This window comes from Garra rufa, chromosome 12, assembly GCF_049309525.1.
Source record: "Garra rufa chromosome 12, GarRuf1.0, whole genome shotgun sequence".
NCBI classification, from domain to species: Eukaryota; Metazoa; Chordata; class Actinopteri; order Cypriniformes; family Cyprinidae; genus Garra; species Garra rufa.
Genome location: NC_133372.1, coordinates 10,265,521 through 10,287,209, shown reverse-complemented (window position 1 = coordinate 10,287,209; position 21,689 = coordinate 10,265,521). Strand labels below are relative to the sequence as shown.

Here is a 21,689-nt window from a genome sequence, read left to right as displayed (position 1 = left end):
TCCAAAACTCTTGGTTCCAGATAATCTCAATTCCAAAGAGGAAATATGATGCTGCTTACAAATTTAGTAGAGAAACTCTGGACCGTGAGGATGTTTAGCCAAATCTTAGGATGGAGTACTTTGTGTGTCTGTGTTTTACATTCCTCTCTGGTTCCTCCTCCTTGTTCCAGTAAGATCAAGCCAAGTCAAAGAAACTTTGCCAAAATACAGCATAAATTTAGCCAGCCATCAGCATGTACTAGGTCTAATGAGCAGGAGATAGAGCAGCTATTTTGATTATCTCTCTAACATGAGAGGAAGTGACAGAATCTGGATATCACTGGGCCTCTGAGCCAAGATACAGTAAATCACAGTTCTTAAGGAGAAAGCAGCTCGTTTTTAATATTTGTAGGCAAAAAGGCATAGAATTTCATTATCAGTTTGCACTCAAGCGTAAAATGCAAAAATGTTAGACCACATTCAGTTTTTTGCCGGCAAATGCAATGGATTATCCAGTAAAATATTTTAGAGCTTGGCATAACTAGAAAATAACTAGTTATTAAGAACTAATATTTTATATTTTTGGCATACGATGGTATATTTGTTATAAAAATGTATTGAAGCCCACTATTTGCGGCCAGCCCGTTTGAGAACGACTTTATGTTTCTTTATATATTGAAGAAGTTCTTGCTGCTTCATTATAAATAGGATTTTGGAGAATGTGTATTGTGTAGAAATAACATGACATATACTACAGAACCACTAAAGCGAATAAATACAACATGGGAGAAAATATTTCCTTGACTATTTATACTGTATGTAAATGTCGGGCATAGACGCCATTAGTGTGCGGGGCATTGAAATCGCTTTTGAATGCATGCTCGCTTTTTACTTTCACTTTAGAGATTCGCGGTCAGCATACTCTTTGTTACGACGCATTTTGCAAGATTTGTCAGTCGTGCTTGGGAGCTGCAAATCATTCACCATCATCCTATCAGTCTACTCTCCTTACTCTGTTTATGTGGTAAGTGAAGTTTTATGTACTGTAATGTAACAGGCTACAGCTAGCAATTGGCTAAAGGTGTTCCTTATTCGTTTTCCCTGACTTTCTGAATAGAGGGTTTGCACTTATATTAAAGAGGGGATAACACACACAGTTTCACCTAATTTCAGTACCTATAGAGTAGTACTGCATCCTTCATGTCTCCAAAAAGTCTTTAGTTTTATATTTACAAAAGAAAGATACAGCCTTACAATTCTCTCCGAAAACAGCCTCCTCCTGGCGGTGCTTGCCAACAAAACACAGACATTTGATGCCGTTCACTTACCATCTGCAGTTCTGAATCATGACAGGTATCTTTTATAGCTGGGATCGCTCCATCTTTCAGTATCAAATGATGTGCAAATCCAGCGTCGAACTGGGCCTTGTTTATAAAACGTTTGTCAACAAACACACTTGCAAAACTGCCCCGGAAAAACTAACTGCATCCACTGTTCAGGTAACGCTGAGTTTTTTGGGAAGCTGAACAATGTTATCTTTGCCTTACAACCAAAACCACACTTCTTTAGAGAGATTCTTCCAGGTAAGTCCCGTGCAGCAGCGCAGCCGAATGAAGCACGTTGATGGGCATGCTCTTGCGCTTGGGCTGGTCGTTTTGTACGCAGACTAAATGCCCATACAAGGAGTTCCACCCTTCAGGATGTCATGAAGAGCCATTATCGAAAAAAACTTTCCTTAACTTGTACATTTTGTATATCTAATAAAGTTAAGGAGATTCATTATAAAATTCTTCATAACATTTATCCTGTTAATTTACCTATTTCTAAATATTCTGATGTTGATGAGTCTTGCTCGTTTTGTGGCTTTGTTGAGGAAACAGCTGCCCGTTTGTTTTTTTGATTGTGGTGTTATCAACAAATTATGGGTTGATCTAAGCTCCTATGTTTCTAGCTTTACAAAGGGGACCCATACTTTCAACCTCAAAGATGTTATTTTTCGTTATGAAAATCCAAAACAATAATTGTCTGTTGAATATGTTGTGCAAAAATGGCTTTTTTGCAATTTTCTTGCTGAACTTGATTCTCTTGTTTTATCTCTTAGACTTACAAATAACAAAAAGAGCACCAAATTTTTGTTGCATTATGACTATTTTTTATATTTTTCTTTTCTGTATGGATAACAACATAATTTGATGTACGCAAATCCAAAATATTGTTTTTATCTTTATGATTGTTATGATTGATTCCTTGGTCACTTACCCGGATTTGCGGCCATATTGGAAATACTCGGATGTAAACAACAGTATGGATTGCATGGTTAATATACTACTGAACCTTTTTCTTTTCATTTATGCTGTCTAAACCAGGAAAAAACATGTGGAAGGTGTTAAATCTTATTGAGAAAGACTTAGTATGCGGGAAAGTGTGCAACATTTTGACAAACTAAAGCCAATAGGTGGTAAAGATACGTGCAAGCAGTATGAATTAAGATATTAGCCTAATATTTCATCTACCTGACCAGAAATGATAAGAACAAACATGAATGTTGTCAATATTCTTGCCCTGGAAATCCTAGTTCAGTCCAACCACAAACAGCTTTTGTTCCCTTTTTTCACTCTTCTCCTTGATTTGTTATAACTTGGCAGTCTATAGTACTCCATAGTATGTTTTTCCTGGTCTAACTTATTATTACAGCCCAAAACATGAAAATAATTGTTTATTTTCAGCAGCAATAATCAGCAAAATGTATGATTTTGTTCAGTTCAGTGACATTGTTGATGTCTCCTGAAAACACTCTGTACTGATTCAAAATTCAGGCACATCCCTAATGACTGGTTTTCTTGAAACAAGCAAATAAACAAAACTATTAGAAAAATGTTTTTATGGATCTTAAGTAAGTGCTAATATTGTGTCAGGCTGTATTTTTTCTGGTGTTGACATGCTTATTCCTCAGTAATTTCCTCAGTTAATTACAGTATTCAGCATTATCATTGAAACCAGATCCATTCATCTTCAGCTTAATGTTACTTGGTGAAAACACTCCTTAAATGGTGAGGATGATTTGCGGTGGCAGAGATTCTAACGCAGCAAACGTTTGCCCTCGTTCTCTGGCTCCGTAACCCTTGCCTTAGTAGCGCAGTTCTTTCTGGTCCATTTTGGCTATTAACATGAGAAAAAGGTTTTATCAGGAACTAAGACAGATTTATGTAGTTAGCCTTGACCATTTCTTATGGATGGGAGCCCATGTTTTGCAAAGATCTAAAACTCTGGATATAAATAATTGAGGACGGTCATGTTTCTCACCACACAAACACAACAGATTTAGCCACATTTGTGATGGTTAACATGTTTGAATCAGTGACAAGGCATTTATTTAGTAAAGTAACTGTTACAAGTAAAATACAAAATGTAGATCTCAAGTGCTGAGAATTTGATTGCTGAAATGGTTTTTACCATATTTAATCATTTGGAGTGATTTGGGATTTGTAGTTAAATAAATAAGAAAAAGCTGTGTTTTAGTGTGGCTCTGCTAAGCTACCAATGATTGAGAGGACATGGGGGTTCTCCATTCATGTGTGGTTGCCAAGTGTTCCTTATAACAATCCTCCCTTCCCACTAATCAAGACATTCATTTTATTACTCTCAAGTGCAAAACATGCATATTAAACCCAAACACTCGAGATAAAGACAGCCAGCAGAGATAAATTGACCTGTTAGTTTAGTTATGCTCTAAATGGGCAAGAGCGTAAAGCTAACTATTCTTCCCTAGAATGCATATAAAGAAATCCAATATATGTTGATATATGTCAATCCAATAATGCAAAGCTTTCAAAAGTGTTTTTGACACACATATGCATTTCATGGTTTAATATCTTTTGACAAACTCTGTGGCATGATGTTTGTTACCACAGACAGTATTTTCTCTCACAACCAACTACAGAATAAATGTGGAGTAATAAACACAATTGTATACGATGTGGAAATATCTAGCATTTGTGTGGCCAAGACATAAAAATGAATCATATTTACTGAAAAAGTGCTGAAATCCATTTCTAACATCCATCAGTTTTTTTCCAACAATTGCTGAGCATCTCAAATATCTTCTCTGTCCATTAGTCTGCTTTCACCTTAGGTACCTCCTGATTGATCTGTGCTCCTGCCAGTCGCTCTCCTACGTTCCCACAGTACAGAAGAGAACGCATGGGCCATTTCTAGTAAAGAGGATACATAGTAGGAGAAAGTCATTATTTGATCATTTCCTATGTATATATTAAATATACAGGTTATTGAATCCCTTAAACAAACCTATCTTCTTTACGGCTTATTTTCTTTATGTGGGTTGTGCATCTGCGCGATGAATCTAATGTTTTAAGGTGTAGAATCTGCAAAATGTTATTTTTACCAAAATATTTTTTATTTAGTACTGACCTGAATATTTCATATTAAAGATGTTTACATATAGTCCACAGAAGAAAATAATAGTTGAATTTATAAAAATTGTCCCGTTCAAAAGTTTACACCCCCTTGATTCGTATTACTGTTTGGTTACCTGAATGATCCATGGCTGTGTTTTTTTGTTTAGTAATACTTGTTCATTAGGCCCTTGTTTGTCCTGAGGGATTTGTTCAGAAAAATCTTTAAGGTCCCACAAATTCTTTGGTTTTCCAGCATTTTTGTGTATTTGAACCCTTTCCAACAATGACTGTATGACTTCAAGATCTTTCCACATTGAGAACAACTGAGAGGGACTCATATACAACTATTACAGAAGGTTGAAACACTCACTGATGCTCCAGAAAAAACATTATGCGTTAAGAGCCAGGGAGTGAAAACTTTTGAACAGAATGGAGATGTGTATATTTTTCTTATGTTGCCTAAATATTATATTTTTTCATTTAGTACTGCCCTTCAGATGCCACAGAAGATAGTTACATGTTTCCCAGAAAACATAAAGTAAAATTTACCCTGAACTTCAAATTCAAAAACGTTTCACCCCCGGCCCTTAATGCTGGAGCATCAGTGAGTGTTTAACCTTTCTGTAATAATGGCATATGAGTCTCTCAGTTGTCCTCAGTGTGAAAAGATGGATCTCAAAATCATGCAGTCATTGTTGGAAAGGGTTCAAATAAACAAAAATGCTGGAAAACCAAAGAATGTGCAGGATTTTAAGGATTTTTCTGAAGAACAGCAGGCAGTTTATCTGTTCAGGACAAACAAGGGACTCATGAACAACTATCACTAAACAGAAAAACACATCTGTGTATCATTCAGGTAAAAACAGTATTAATCAATGAACAGGGTCATTTTTACAAATTCATCTATTATTTTCTCTTGTGGACTATATATAAACATCTTTTATGTGAAATATCTTACTCAGGTCAGTTCTTTTTAGGTCAGACTTTTATGTCTTGGAAGTATGTTCAAAATAAAAAGTTTCACTAGAAAATATCATTGAACAAGTAAGTAACATGTCTGCTAGTTTTGTTCTGACCAACTAAAAAAAAAACATTTTACAATAAATCAAACTACCAGTGGTGATTAAATCTAACAATCGCAAAATCAGCTCAGATGGCATCAAACCATGCAAATGTTATTATTGTTATACTTTGTTCTCAAATTGTTAATGTTAACAACGTCAGCATAGCATGACTACGTGAATTTAGTCTATTAGCATTACCAGTAGTTTTCCGTTTCTGTACATTCTATTCTCTAATTATGTTTCCATTCGAATGTCATACAAAAAATTGTTCTTTTAACTATAACTTCTAATATGACAAGTTTAATTATTCCAAGTTTAATTTTTCGCTATATGGAAATAACAAGAAGAATAACAACGTGCAGTAATCTGTAAAACTGTTAGGACTATAAACCAGTGTGCTCATAATTAAGATAATACATTAAAACAAAATGGTAAGACACACCAATTTGCAATATCAAGCAGCAAAACAAGCTGTTTTGTTCAGCTAAAAATAGCTGGACGCAGATGAGACCGGAAGCCAGACCCATAAAATTTACAAATGGCCACGCTCACACTTATGGGAAGAAAAAAGTGGATACAGACATGTCGTAATGATGCAAAGAAAACATCATTACAAGCTTCCCATTGTGAATTGGGCTAGAGTAAAGAGATCGTTTTGAACACTGATTGATTCTGTCCTTGCTCAGTAATTGATTTTGGATCATTCTTTAAATACAATGCTATACACTGATATGTAACACATTATTTCTGGCTATGTTCTCCTTTATATATTGGTATAATATTACAATCTTTCACCTTCACAGGGTGCAAATATTCTGCTCTCTGCAGGATGGTATGGTCCCCCAACATCCCACCCTGGTCCAGGGTTTCCGTCAGGTGGGCGATATAGTTGGTGGCCAGGACCAGGACGTCCAGCTTGGAGAGTTTTGTGTCGGGAGGGACGGAGGGTAAAGCAGCCTGGAGGCTGTGGAAAGCTTGTCTAAGGTTCCGAACACGGCTCCTCTCTCTTGCTGCATTCTCAGGAGAGTTTTGGGTTTTACATGCCCCGGATGGAGTTGTCGGTCCAGACCTTACCTAAGACAATCAAAATGGATGAGGGAAAACTTCTTACCATGTTTTGTAAGTCTTTAGAGGTGGGTCTCACTTTGTCTTCAATTACCAGTTATATCACTAGTTATAATCAAAAAGGGTTACACTTTATTTTACAGTACATGTACTTACAGTGTCCCTACCCAAGTACAAAGTAACATGGATTAAGTTTAGGTGTAGGTTTAGAGTTAGCACCTAGTTATTATTTGTAACTATTATAAGTACTTAGTATGTACACACAGAACAGGACTGTAAAAACCTTAATTGTGTACATGTGAGATTGCAAAGCACTTTTGCTGCTAGGTTAGGGACTGGTTTAAGGGTAGTTAAGGGGTCAACAGTGTAATTACATTTGTATTCACTATTACAACTATAATTATAAGAATGCATTTTTAAAATATAAATATGTAAATACCTTTATCTACACAATAAATGCATTGTACAATTTAGAAATGTTCTTTTGAAGTTGTAAATAAAACAAAAATTAATGGAGTACAACAAAATACTAGTTTTTAGTTAGTTTGCTTCAAAATTTCACATTTAATTCAATGTGTTACGTGGCATTTATTTGTAATTTTTTCGTGAAATTTACTAGTGTTTTTTGAGGCAAAATTGTTTCTACACATTTTTTTAAGTGTATCAAATGATTCATTTGAATGTTAGTACACAACCAGTCAAAAGTTTTTGAACAGTAGGATTTTTAATGTTTTTAAAAGAAGTCTCTTCTGCTCACCAAGCCTGCATTTATTTGATTCAAAGTACAGCAAAACAGTACAATTTTGAAATATTTTTACTATTTAAAATAACAGTTTTCTATTTAAATATAACATAAAATGTAATTTATTCCTGTGATCAAATTTAAATTTTCAGCGTCATTTCTCCAGCTTTCAGTGACACATGATCCTTCAGAAATCATTCTCATATACTGCTTTGCTGTTCAAGAACCCTTTATTATTATTATTATTATTATTATTATTATTATTATTATTATTAGAATAGCATTTATCTGAAATAAAAAAAGCTTTTGTAACATTATACACTATACCATTCAAAACCTTGGAGTCAGTATATGTATTTATTTATTTATTTATTTTGGAAAGAAATTATACAAAATAATACTTTTATTTAGCAATGATGCTTTAATTTAATCAAAAGTAATGATAAATACATTTACAATGTTACAAAAGATTTCTATTTCAAATAAATGCTGTTCTTCTGAATTTTCTAGTCATCAAAGAAACCTGAAAAAAATTCTACTAAAATTCTAATGATAATAATAATAATATGCACTGTAAAAAATTTGCTGTAGTTCTGCAGCTGGTTGCCAGTAACTTACTGTAGATTTTTAATTTATGTTATTTACTGGCAACAGTTTGTTCAAAGTTAAATGAACATTAAACATTAACAAGTCTTTGTCTTTACAGAATAAAACTATAAAATAACAACCTACTGCAAAGCATTCTGGGAACCAGAAACCTTCATCAACCTTTTTCTGTTTTTTTCCTTCAGATTTTGGTTCCCAGAATGCTTTGCATGAGGCTGTTATTTTAGTTTTATTCTGTAAAGATAAAGACTTGTTAATGTTAAATGTTCAATTAACTTTGAACAAACTGTTGCCAGTAAATAGCATAAATTTAAATCTACAGTAAGTTACTGGCAACCAGCTGCCAGTAATACTGTAATTTCTACAGATTTTGTTTACAGTGTGTTTTTTGAGCAGCAAATCAAAATATTGGAATGATTTCTGAAGCATATTGACTGGAGTAATGATGCCAAAAAATTCTGCTTTTCAGAAATCACAGGAATAAATTACATTTTCCATTTTAAAATGTAATCAAATCGAAAACAGTTATTTTAAATTTTAAATATTTCTAAATTTAAATGTTAAATGTTTTTGCTGTACTTCGGATCAGTAAAAGCTGGCTAGATGAGCAGATAAGACTTAATAAAAGACAATAAAAAACAGTTTAAAAACCTTTCACTGGTAGTGTACAGTATTAAAATATAATATAAAGTGGGTTTAAAATCTGTTATATTGGGTCCACTGATGAAAAAAAGCTTTTATTTGGCCTTTTTCATCGTAATACAAATTTCCATTATTCATTTTATATAAGAAGTAAGAAGTTAAAATAAATATTTCTGAATTTTTAAAATATATACATTTAATAGTTTTAAAATGAATATTTATTTAATATTATTATTTATAATGTATATATAATATAATAATAATATTTATTACAAATAATAAATTAATAATATTTATTTATTTGTCAGTATTTATTTATAATAATATTTATTTATGAATATATTTATAATTATACATTTATAATTAATTCATAAAACAACATTCTGTACTAAAGCCATTTGGGACTAATTTGGGAAAAGCCATGATATACACTTTTGATGAGCATTTTGATATAACATACAAAAATCCCATCCGATGATGTCTACTTACTCTTTATAACCAAACGGTTAAATCTTTTTGCGCACAAACCTCTTCTTCCTTCACTCACCCACTTCTTTGGCTCTCGAAGTTTTGCCTGTTTCACGCATGGTTGTGTCCATCTCTGCGTCCGCACACTCTTTCCTCCCATCCCTCTCCTCTCCTGCGCCACATCCTCTTCCAGCGCTCGCTCTGCCATGAGAATCGCCGAAGACCACCGAACCAGTGTAAATGACAGCATTTGAGTGTTTCCTTCGAAATGCTTGAAGGGGTTCGGCCCTCTCCTCCACCCAAAGGCCCAATGTCCACCCCGCTCAGCTCCATCCCCTCCCTCTGCCTTATCTGGTGAGGTAATGTGGGGATCTTCAAGCGGTACGTTATCTCTCGCCCTGCCTCCCACGGGTGCTCACTGCCAAGGGAGCAGACTCAGGAGAGTTGCATGGTGTCCCCAGGCAGGTCGGCAACAGCGGAGGGTCTTGGGAAAAGCTTCTCGCAGCTGCAGACCCACAGCAGACACAACCTTGACCCCTCGGCCTGCTGGGACGACGTGACCCAAACAATGCAAAGTTACTATATCGGCTGTCAGCTTGATGGGTGTTGATCAGACTGCTTTGGGACATGTTTGTCAAGGATATCTGATAAAGAGACGTGATGTTGTTATGCTAAAACATGCAATAGTGCTGTTCGCTCGAAACTGGGATGTATACAAGAACACAGCAACAGGAATTAGAAGGAAATGGCTGTTTAAAAACACAAAGTATGAAATACTTATCACATCTGCTGTTTAACGGCTACTGGCTGACAAGACATCACATATTTGAAAAGAAAGCAGGAAAATAGAACAAAGTTCCTCTGTACTTGCACAATTTATTGAACTATGCATTCAGAGTTTCTAGTGACAGAAAAAAAAGTTGTTCTGTCTAGCCTATGTTATAATATTCAAAATACTACTTCCCAAAAGGAAATGTTGTTGCTCTTTTAGGTTGCTCTTTTATAGCTTAAGCTTAAGATATGCCATGTATACATATTCACACATAAGGAAATTAGCTAGAATAATGCAAATGCACTCTTACATAGCCATTGTTGTTTCAAAAACTAAGTCTAAATGCATTTTTGGCAAAATATGGGAGGTTTAATTCATAGTAATTCAGTGATGAATCACGATGAATATGAGTTGTATGGTGATGCACCGTCTTTGAAGGTCTTGTGAGAAATACAATAATGCATTTCTACCATAGTCAATAGAGGAAGTTGAAGGGGGGAGCCTTTTCACCTGCTGGAACTGGTGAGCTGCTTCACTGTGAAAGGTCAATTCAATAATTGTTTTAGATAAGAGAATATTTCATTTTAAATGGCTTGTTTCTCATGAGTGAAAAAAATGATCTAAAGAGAAATGATCAGACTCTGCAAAGACAACCAAGTGACCACTAATTTGTGCATAAAATTATAAAATGTGCAAAAGACTTTTTGGTCCATTTAAAAAAAATATATTGGCACTTTTTATTATTATTATTATTATTATTATTATTATTATTATTTAATATGATTATACAGTTGAGGTCAAAAGTTGACATCCTCCTTTCAGAATCTGCAAAATGTTAATCATTTTACCAGAATAAGAGGGATCATACAAAATGCATGTTATTGTTTATTTAGTACTGACCTGAATAAGATATTTCACACAAAAGATGTTTACGTAATGTCCACAACACTGTAAAAAACTTAACTTAAACTTAACTTAAACTTCAACTTAAAAACTTAAGTTCAGCAGCTGCCTTAAAATTTTAAGTTAAATCAACTTAAAACTACAATTCATTTCAACTTACAACAATAAAATTAGTTCAAATGACTTGTACTTTTAAGCTGATTTAACATATGAGTTGAAATTACTTGTACTTTTAAGATGATTTAACTTAAACTTTTAATGCAGCTGCTAAACTGAAGTTTTTAAGTTGAAACTGGTGAAAACTTTTTACAGTGAAGAGAAACTGATAATTGAATTTATAAAAAATGACCCCCGTTCAAAAGTTTGAAGTTTGATTCTTAATACTGTGTTGTTACCTGAATGATCCTCAGCTGTGTTTTTTTGTTTAGTGATAGTTGTTCATGAGTCACGTGTTTGCCCTGAACAGTTAAACTGCCTGCTGTTCTTCAGAACAATCCCTCAGGTCCCACAAAATCTTTGGTTTTCCAGCATTCTTGTATATTTGAAACCTTTCCAACAATGACTGTGTGATTTTGAGATCCATCTTTTCACACTGAGGACAACTGAGGGACTCATATGCAACTATTACAGAAGGTTCAAACGCTCACTGATGCTCCAGAAGGTAAAACATGCATTAAAAGCTGGGGGGTGAAAACTTTTGGAATTTGAAGATCAGGGTAAATGTAACTTATTTTGTCTTCTGGGAAACATGTAAATATCTTCTGTAGCCTCTGAAGGCCAGTACAAAATGGAAAAATATGATATTACGGCAAAATAAGAAAAATGTACACATTTCTGTTCAAAAGTTTTCGCCCTCCGGCTGTTAATGCATTGTTTTTCCTTCTGGTGATTACAAAATATAAGTAAAACCAGTACATTTTGACCTGAATTGTGAAATTGGCCTTTTTTTTTTTTTGGTCCACATGAGGAAACAAGCTTATAAACCATACACACTCCCTAAAAATAAACTGAACTGTTCAGTCAAAGGTTCTTTCAAGAACCATCTTTTTCTCACGTTTTTATAATCGCAAGAACCTTCTTTCAAGAATCTTTTGTCAAACTAAAAGGTTCTTCAGATGTTAAAGGTTCATGGAACCATTTAGACAAAAAGGTTCTTCTATGGCATTGGGAAGCACCTTTATTTTTAAGATTTTTTGGAAAATCTAAAAATGCATAACGTTTTCTGTGTTGGGTAGGTTTAGAGTTAGGTTTAGAGGAAAGTAAAGTTTATACAGAATAAAAAACGTAAATGAATGAACTATATTACATTTTATTACATATTTTATTAATTATGTATATTATACATATATAAGTGAAACTGAAATGTTAATACACATTTATTTGTATTGTATTTAATTGAATTGTACTTAATGTTACATTCGAAATATCTTAATGGCCTTTATGTTTCACTTTTTTTGTAATTTGTAATGTAGTTTCTTGTTTTTGTATTTGGATTTTTTTGTGAGACTCGGATGATTGGCTTAGGAGGAATTTTGGAGCAAATTTTGGTAAATCTGAGTAAAGTGTGAGAGATTTTGATGTCTTTTTGTAACTGTAGACATGTGAGATTAGTGTTTTCTCAAGAAAAGACCGGAGAAGCAGAGAAGAGCATTAAAACGTTTCCAATGTGCAGCATCAAGTTATTTTTAAATGGATTTGCATTGCAACAGCCATTCTTAACAACATTTATGCTGTCTTCTCATTGAAAATCCACATAAACTCAAGTCGTTTAAACGTTCGGAGCTCAACTCAGACATAAACAATTGCAAACGCATTTGTCGGCCATCGATTGCTCTGTGATCGACTGTCATGTCTTCCCCTGCACGCATTGGGAACCACATGGTGGCAAAGTGTCTCCATACAGAGTGAAGTTCGCTAGCAATCAGATGTGTTTTCTAAATAGTTACAGTCTAAGAAGATAAAATGTCGCAGGTACAAGCCCGGTTCTTCACCGAAAACAAAAAGTGAGTATATTATACAGCTATAATACATATAGCCGAAACGTTTAGCTTAGCTAGATAAGAGATATCCAGCTGATTTTTGCTTAGTAGTATTCATAGTGTTCATATGTTTCTTTATGAACTCTGCTTTTCATGCGGTTGTTTAACACCTTTTTAAAGCTAAACAGATGTAGGCTGTGTTTGTACGAGATGTGAGATGTTCTCCTCATGTTCTTCTCTGTAGGTATCTTATAGATGATGTGCCATTCTCCATCCCTGCTGCCTCTGAGGTGGCAGATTTCAGTGGTGTTATTAACAAACTGCTGGAAGCTAAGAATGGTCAGCTTGTTTACTATTAATTCATTTTGATCACGTGTTTTCACCTTGTTATGTTATGCCTACTGTAACACTTCCTAAAATCATTTTCAAAACATTGTGTATTGATTTAAGGATCAGGGGCTGTATAACAGAAACGTCCCATTGTAATTCTTGACCTAACATTTGAGAATTATGATGGTTACTAAACAGATTCTAGAGTTAGGATTTGTCTGTTATATAGCCTCAGATTCTGACTTGAGGAGCAGTGCTTAGTTATATTTTTCCTTCTATTTGTTCACATCATTCATGTCTCTTTTTACAGATGGACACAAACATGTTGAGTTTGATTTCCTGGTTCAAGGCCAGTTTCTCCGCACTTCACTGGCTAATCACATGGAGACAGAGAACATCTCAACAGTACGGCAATGCATTTAATGTCATCTCACCAGCACACATCTGTGAACCGCCTACAGCCTGTTCACTTACTTGTGATACATATTTTGCACACAAAAATGACAAGCTCCAGTCAGATTACTACTGATTATTTGAGACTGAATTTGATAGTTAGATAAGAGAATATTTAAAAACGGCTTGTTTCTCTTGACTGAGAATTTGTTAGAATGATCAGATGTTTTATTTCTTTATTTTTCAATGGGAAAATGCTTTTGCAGATGCTGCAAAGATAGCCAAAAAGTGACCACTAATTTTTGGATAAAATAATAAAATGTGCACAATTATAAGCTAAATTTTGGCTTAGATCATTTAAAAAATTTTTATTTATATATATAAACTTAATAGTTGAATTTATAAAAATTACCCTGTTCAAAAGTTTACATCCCCTTGATTCTTAATACTGTGTTGTTGCCTGAAAGATTCACAGCTATTTTTTTAAGTGATAGATGTTTATGAGTTATGAACAGTTAAACTGCCTGCTGTTCTGCAGAAAAATCCTTCAGGTCCCCCAGATTCTTTGGTTTTCCATCTTTTTTGGGTATTTGAACCTTTTCCAACAATTACTGTATGATTCTGAGATTGATCTTTTCACACTGAGGACAAAAAAGGGCATGTCATATGCAACTATTACAGATGGTTCAAACTCTCACTGATGCTCCAGAAGGAAAGAACATGCATTAAGAACCAAGGGTGAAAACTTTTTGAATTTGAAGATTAGGGTAAATGTAACTTAAACCAAAAATGAACTGACGAATTTGTCGTCAGTTACTTACCCTCTTGTTCAAACCTGTAAGACTTCTTTTCATCTTTTTTTTTTAAATATTGTATCAACATTTTTTTACAAAAGATTTGTTATTTCCTGAATAAATGTTTTTTTGAACAGTCTCTTCAGGAAAAAGCCAGCATAAAAATATTAAGCAGGACACTGATACTGATAAAAGAAATGTTTCTTGAATCTTTAGTATCAGATCTGTATAATCATGTGATACTGAAGACTGATGTAATTGCTGCTGAAAATGTAGCTTTGCCATCACAGGAAAAAACACAAGTAAAAAAAAAAAAAAGACACGGTTAAAGTAATCCATAAAAACTGGTATAATTGTTTAGCCTTTTTTAAGCTGTGTTTAACAGTTAAACTGCTATGAAAGTGAAGCTTATAAAATAGATTTGCAGTTTGGTTACATGCTCATCTGTGTTGTATGTGTGTGTTTACAGGAAGAAGTTGTGAAAATAGAATATGTTGAGAAGTTCACAGCCCCACAGCCAGAGGAGTGTATTATGCACGATGACTGGATCAGCTCGGTGGAGGCAGATTCTGAATGGTGCGTTTTATGCAAAACAAAACAGAAGTCGAATTTGATTTGCTCGGAGAGGTTTGTGGTTAATCTATTAAACTATTTCCTCTTCCTGGATGCCAGGATCCTCACAGGCTCTTATGATAAGACTGCACGGATTTGGTCAATGGAAGGGAAGGCTGTGATGACTGTGGCTGGACACACTGAAGTAGTGAAGGATGTAGCCTGGGTGAAGAGAGGTGAGAATTTTATGAGATGTATGAATTCTGAATTTGTCAGTTTTGTCAGTACCTCGGGTTGATGGTTCTGTGCTTTGTAGATGGGCTAATCTCTCTGCTCCTGACCGCATCTCTGGATCAAACAATCATGTTGTGGGAGTGGAATTCCGAACGGAACAAAGTGAAGGCCCGGCACTGTTGCCGTGGACATGCTGGAAGTGTAGATGCAGTTGCTGTCGACCCCACTAGGACGAAGGTTTGTGTGTGTTTGCTAGTCATTTTTTGTCTGTTTGTCTTTACTGTATCATGTACTACATGCTTTTTCTAAAGATTTAAAAAAATAAATTAATACTCTTATTCAGCGAGGATGCATTAAAAAGATTAACAAGTAAAGACAGTAAACATTTTTAATGTTCCAAAAAAAAACTATTTCAGATAAATGTGGTTTATTTAAACTTTCTATTCATTAAAGGAGACACAGGGTGCAAAATTAACTTTTACATGGTGTTTGCATATAAATGTGTCTTAGCAGTGGGTGGACACAACCACCCTACAACAATAAAATTCAATTTAATCCTTTTTTTTTAATCCTCAAAAAAACCTAAACCTTCTAAATTTTCAAGCCGTTTTGATTTTCTGAGCAATATGATGTCCTACTGCTCAGGCCCTGCCCGCAACCGTAGACAGACTGTCCTGTATTAGCATATTTCTGTCCCCAGTTGAACGCTGTTCGCCATTTTCTCCGCACTCGAGCAGCTGTTTTGTAGGCAAGGTAGTTGGATGTAAAAATTAATATAATAGCAGTGTTGTTTTTGACAACCATTTTAGATTTAGTCTTAGTCTTAGTCTTTTGGACTAAAATGCTTCTTAGTTTTAGTCAAATTTTAGTCACTTCTATATGTGATAGTTTTAGTCCAATTTTAGTCAACGAAAAGTCAAAAAGGTTTTAGTCTAGTTTTAGTCGACGAAAAGTCAAAAAGGTTTTAGTCTAGTTTTAGTCGACGAAAAGTCAAAAAGGTTTTAGTCTAGTTTTAGTCAAAAAAAGGGAAAAAGTAGTCTTTTAACAAATTAATGTAGGTCAGTAAGTATTTTGCTGTTGGGTAGTGTCACTTATAAGTTCTGAAAATAGCAGATCTATAGTTCAACACAATGTGAGCTTCCGGATCTACTATTTTCACCAATAATTACAATAATGAAGGAATGTTTTAGAACATAAAAGACAAACAAGGATGGAATGCTAAAACAGCTTGCCATACTAGTATAGCAAAGAGTATTTAATGCTAAAACGGCTTGCCATAGCGTCAGATACTTTTTAAGTTCTAATTGGCATGCACAATAAGCGGAAATGTCATGCATTTTAAACGTCTGACGCACCACCCACTAACATTTTCGTCTATTTTCGTCGCGTCAACGAAAACTCACACACGTCTCGTCATGTTTTAGTCATAAACGAGCCATTTTTATCTCGTCATCGTCTCGTTATCGTCATGAAAAAAAGTGGCGTCAACGAAATGATTTCGTCATCGTCATCGTTGACGAAAACAACACTGTATAATAGTGCTTATTTCACCCGACATCAGAGGACACAGTGATTTAGTTGTGTGTTTGATGGTAACGTGCCACCGAATACACAAAAAAAAAACAGAAGAGAGGGGCGGGGTCAGCAGTAGCTCATTATCATTTAAAGAGGCATGCACCGAAAAGGCTCGCTGTGAACAGAGCTGTTTTTGATGAGGTAAAAAGGGTGTTGTCATGACCATTGGGAAATTGTAAAAAATGGGCATGTGATGTCAATAATAATAATAATATTAACCAAAAATAATGTCAATAATGTAATGCTAAAATAATATTTTCTTTTCAGTTTTGCAGTGGCTCATGGGACAAAATGCTTAAGATATGGTCAGCAGGTATGTTTTCTTTAAAACATTCATTCTGTGAGATATTTAAAGGGTTAGTTCAGCCAGAAATGAAAAGTCTGTCATTAATTACTCACTCTCATGTTGTTACAAACCTGTATCACCTTTTTTCATTTTGGGAAGACAAATTAAGATATTTTTGATGAAATCCGAGATTTTTCTGACCCTGCATAAACAGCGATGTTATTGAGATGTTCCCAAAATTATGTTTGAACCACTGATGGACTGTTGTTCGACATTTCTGGGCCTGGAAACATTTCAGTTATATTGCTGTCTATGCAGAGACGGAAAGCTCTTGGAGTTCATCAAAAATGTCTTAGTTTGTGTTCCAAAGACAGACAAAGGTCTTACAGGTTTGGAACAACATGATGGTGAGTAATTAATGACTTAATGATTTTTGGCTGAACTATCCCTTTAATTAAAAAAGGCAAGATAAACATCCAACTTCAAAAAAGAAAACATTGAATTTCTGTACAATAATATATTTAAAAAAAATACGCATTTGTATTGTTGTTGTCATCAGTGCCAACAGAGGAAGAGGATGAGATAGAGGAACCTAACAGACCACGCAAAAAGCAGAAAACCGAGCAGATGGGGCTTACACGGGTTAGTATCTATGCATATTCTTAACACAATGTATGATGTACAGTTTAATAAATTCTTGTTATTCTGCTTTAGACTCCTCTCATGACTTTCTCTGGTCATAATGAGGCAGTGTCCTCTGTGCTCTGGATGGACGCTGAGGAAGTGTGCAGTGCATCATGGGATCACACCATTCGTCTATGGGATGCAGAGACCGGTGGCCAGAAGAGTACGCTAGTGAGTAACACCATTTGTTCATAGAAAAGAAGTAATAGGTCCACTTGTTTTTGTTTAAAAGTGATTGTGTTTTTTGATAGCACCATACTACTATTCTCTGCATTTTAAGTTGGGTCAGGACAACGTATTTTAAGAAATTAAACATATACACTGCAGTAGTAAGATACATATTTAATGTTTAATTTAAAGAAATCTTTTCTGCTCACCAAGCCTGTATTTATTTGATTCAAAGTACACCAAAAACAGTAAGAAATTGAAATATTGTACTATTTAAAAAAACTGTTTTCTATTTTAAAGTGTAATTTTACTCCTGTGATTATGTTAGAATAATGAATTATGAGTAGAATTATTTGAGTAGAGTTTTTTGATGAATAGAATGTTCAGAAGAACAGCATTTATTTAAACAGAAATGTTTTGTAACATTATAAATGTCTTTATCATCACTTTTAATCCAATTAAAAAGCGTCCTTGCTAAATAAAAGTATTAATTTATATAATTTCCCCACCCCCCTTAAAAAAAAATTCATAATACTGACTACGAGCTTTTGAATGGCTTTTAAATTGATAATAAAAATCATAAATGTTTCTTAAACAGCAAATCAGCATATTAGAATGATTTTTTTTTTTAAGGATCGTGTGACAATGAAGATTGGAGTAATGATGCTGAAAATGTAGCTTTGATCACAACAATAAATTACATTTAAAATATATTGAAAATAAAAAGCAGTTATTTTTCATAGTAAAAATATTTCACAATATTACTGCTTTCGCTGTATTTTGGATCAAATAAATGCAGGCTTCTTTAAAAAAAATCTTACTGTTCAAAGACTTTTGACTGGCAGTGTACACGCATTACCTTTAAGGATTGCTGGATTTACCAACCGATGTTCTTGCATTGCAGACGGGCAATAAGGTTTTCAACTGTGTCTCATACTCTCCACTGTGTCGCCGCCTGGCCTCAGGCAGCACTGACAGACATGTGCGTCTATGGGACCCAAGATCTAAAGGTGACTATTAGAGATCCCATATAATGATGCTCTCTCATACTAACAGCTACTTTAAGAGCTCATATTTCTCTCTTTTTTTGAAGACGGCTCTTTAGTTCTCCTGTCTCTGACATCCCATAACGGTTGGGTGACGGCGGTCAGGTGGTCTCCATCTCACGAGCATCAGCTGGTGTCAGGATCTCTGGATAATGTGGTCAAACTGTGGGACATAAGAAGGTGTGTGACGTATAAATGCTTTAACCCAAAACCATTCTGTTCCCATATGTCCCTAACAGTCCTGGTATCTTCTTTACAGCTGTAAAGCTCCACTGTATGATCTTGCTGCCCATGAAGACAAAGTGCTATGCATTGACTGGACAGAGAATGGGGTATGACAAACTATCCAAATACTTGTCTGTTTTACTAGCAGTAGTTAAATACACTACCAGGCAAAAGTTTTTGTACAGTAGGATTTTTTTGTTTTTTAAAGAATTCTCTTCTGCTCACCAAGCCTGGTGTTATCCAAAATACAACAGAAACAGTACTATTCTGAAATATTTGTACTGTTTAAAATAACTGCTTTCTATTTGAATATATTTAAAAATGTAATTTATTCCTGTGATCAAATTTTTCAGTGTCACATGATCCTTCAGAAATTATTCTAATTTGCTGTTTTTAGAAACCTTTTTTTATTTTATAGTTATTATCAATATTTAAAACGGTTGAGTAATTTTTTTCAGGATTCTATGTTGAATAAAAAGATCCAAATATCAGCATTTATCTGAAATAAAAAGCTTTCGTAACATACTCTATAAAATTCAAAGGCTTCGAGTTGGTATATTTTTTTGGAGGGTGGGGAAGAAATAAATTCAAATTCTAGAAATTAATACTTTTATTTAGAAAGGATGCTTTAAATTGATCATTCAGATAAATTATGTTCTTCTGAGAAAACTACTTGGCTGTTTTCAACATAATATTAATAATATTTTGAGCAGCAAGTCAGAATATTAGAATGATTTCTGAAGGATCCTGTGACACTGAAGACTGGAGTAATGATGCTAAAATTCTGCTTTGAAAACACAGGAATAAATCTCATTTTAAAATAAATTCAGATAGAAAGCAGGTATTTTAAATAGTAAAAATATCTAAATTTGACTGTTTTTGCTGTACTTTGGATCAAAGAAATGCAGGCTTGGTGAGGAGATGAGACTTCTTTTAATAACATTACAAATCTTTGTTCAAACTTTGGACTAGTAGTGTTTATCAAGAAATCAAATGGGTTGTTTACTTAGTACTAGATAGTAAAGTTTGTAGCCAAACTTTGATGTTGGCTTGAGAGCCTATCCTGAAGGTTTAAACACATGTTAACACTGTTAACATGGTTTAACACATTGCTAGTTTCTAGCATGATTTAGCATTCCGCTGGAATATTTTAGCGTTAGCGTATTTCTGGTATGAAAGGGTTGGCTCACCTAAAAATGAAAATTCTGTCATTAATTACTCACTCTTATTCCAAACCTGTAAGACCTTTGTTCATCTTCGGAACACAAATTAAGATATTTTTGATGAACGAAGGTCTGTAATTAATAAAAGGTTTGAGAACCATTAGTCTAGTTTTTTTTTTTTCTCTCTATAAGGATATGTCCTATACCTACTTCCCGTTTCAATAGAAATACATCAACTTGGGAAAGAAAACTGTATGTTGAACCATTTCATGGGGTCTTTAACACTGTTCAAACCTGGAGTTAATTCTGTGGATGTATCACAATCTCTTTTCTCTGTTTTTCTTTCTAGTTGATTTTGAGTGGAGGAGCAGATAACAAACTCTACACATACAGATACTCGGCGTGCGTCTCGGATGCAGGGGCATAGAACACTTTTCTCTGTTGCCAGTTGTCGTTTTACTTCAGGATTGTAATGGAAACATAAGCAGCATCAACTTTTACTTCATAACCCAGCTATAAACAGACAAGACCTCCCAGCCTTACAAGAGTCAAACTTCTGGTCTGGGTAAATCATGTGTAAAACCATTCTTATGCAAATTGTCACATTCAAGTCAGTGGGTTGCTTTTTATGAATCGTTTTAAGAACCATTTGCAGTAATTTGATGAGTTTGTTTAGTGAATTAGGCTTAATTGTCTTAAGGTTTATTCAATTAATGTGACAGTTTACATAATGGGTTTACCAGTGATTTACACACTATTTTTATGAGTGAGGCACAAAGTCTTATGTTTTTGTTTGCATTGATATTCAGTGTTTAATTCTATGATGATCAATACAGTCTTTGAAACCAGTCGTGTGTCAGTTTTTACTCTGTTGCCTTTTCATATAACAAATCTTAAATAATAAATTTGTGAAATTGTTGGTTAGTGTTGTGGTTGTGAAGTGTTCTGTAGTTTTAACTTTAAAGTTGAAATGGTATATTTTGATTGTTTTGTCACGCATAAGGTTCTGTCAATAAATGTTATACTATTCCAGATAATGTTGCATTTTGGACTGTATTGAAGTGAAATAAATTCTGAATTACAGTTAAAATGGCGAAGGTGTTTTATTTTATGCCAGTTCGAATTTTACATACACCTTGCAGAATCTGCAAAGTGTTAATTATTTTACCGAAATAAGAGGGATCGTACAAAATGCATGTTATATTTTTTAGTTACTACTGACCTGAATAAGATATTAAAAAAAGGATGTTTACATTTAGTCCACAAGAGAAAATAATAGTTTATAAAAAGTACCCTGTTAAAAAAAAGTTCACATATGCATGATTCTTAATATTGTGTTGTTACCTGAATGATCCACAGCTGTTTAACTGTTAAACTGCCTGCTGTTCTTCAGAAAAATCCTTCAGGTCTCACAAATTCTTTTTTTTTTTCCAGCATTTTTGTGTAAATGAACCCTTTCTAACAGTGACTTTGATTTTGAGACCCATCTTTTCACTCTGTGGACAACTGAGGGACTCGTATGCAACTATTACAAAAGGTTCAAACGCTAACTGATGCTTTAGAAGTAAATACAATGCATTAAGCTGGGGAGTGAAAACTTTTTG

The 21,689-nt window shown here is 34.2% G+C and overlaps 1 protein-coding gene across 1 annotated transcript; it reads left to right on the top strand.

The window, feature by feature from the left end:
* Positions 1 to 12,528: 12,528 nt before the first annotated feature.
* Positions 12,529 to 21,175, top strand: wdr12 (WD repeat domain 12). The gene is made up of 13 exons (XM_073852189.1): positions 12,529 to 12,659; positions 12,880 to 12,974; positions 13,276 to 13,370; positions 14,622 to 14,728; positions 14,825 to 14,940; positions 15,021 to 15,175; positions 16,781 to 16,826; positions 17,359 to 17,441; positions 17,514 to 17,654; positions 18,556 to 18,661; positions 18,745 to 18,877; positions 18,957 to 19,029; positions 20,435 to 21,175. Exons 1-13 carry the CDS (start codon positions 12,619 to 12,621, stop codon positions 20,510 to 20,512), a joined length of 1,269 nt encoding a protein of 422 aa, XP_073708290.1. The 5' UTR covers positions 12,529 to 12,618; the 3' UTR covers positions 20,513 to 21,175.
* Positions 21,176 to 21,689: the final 514 nt, after the last annotated feature.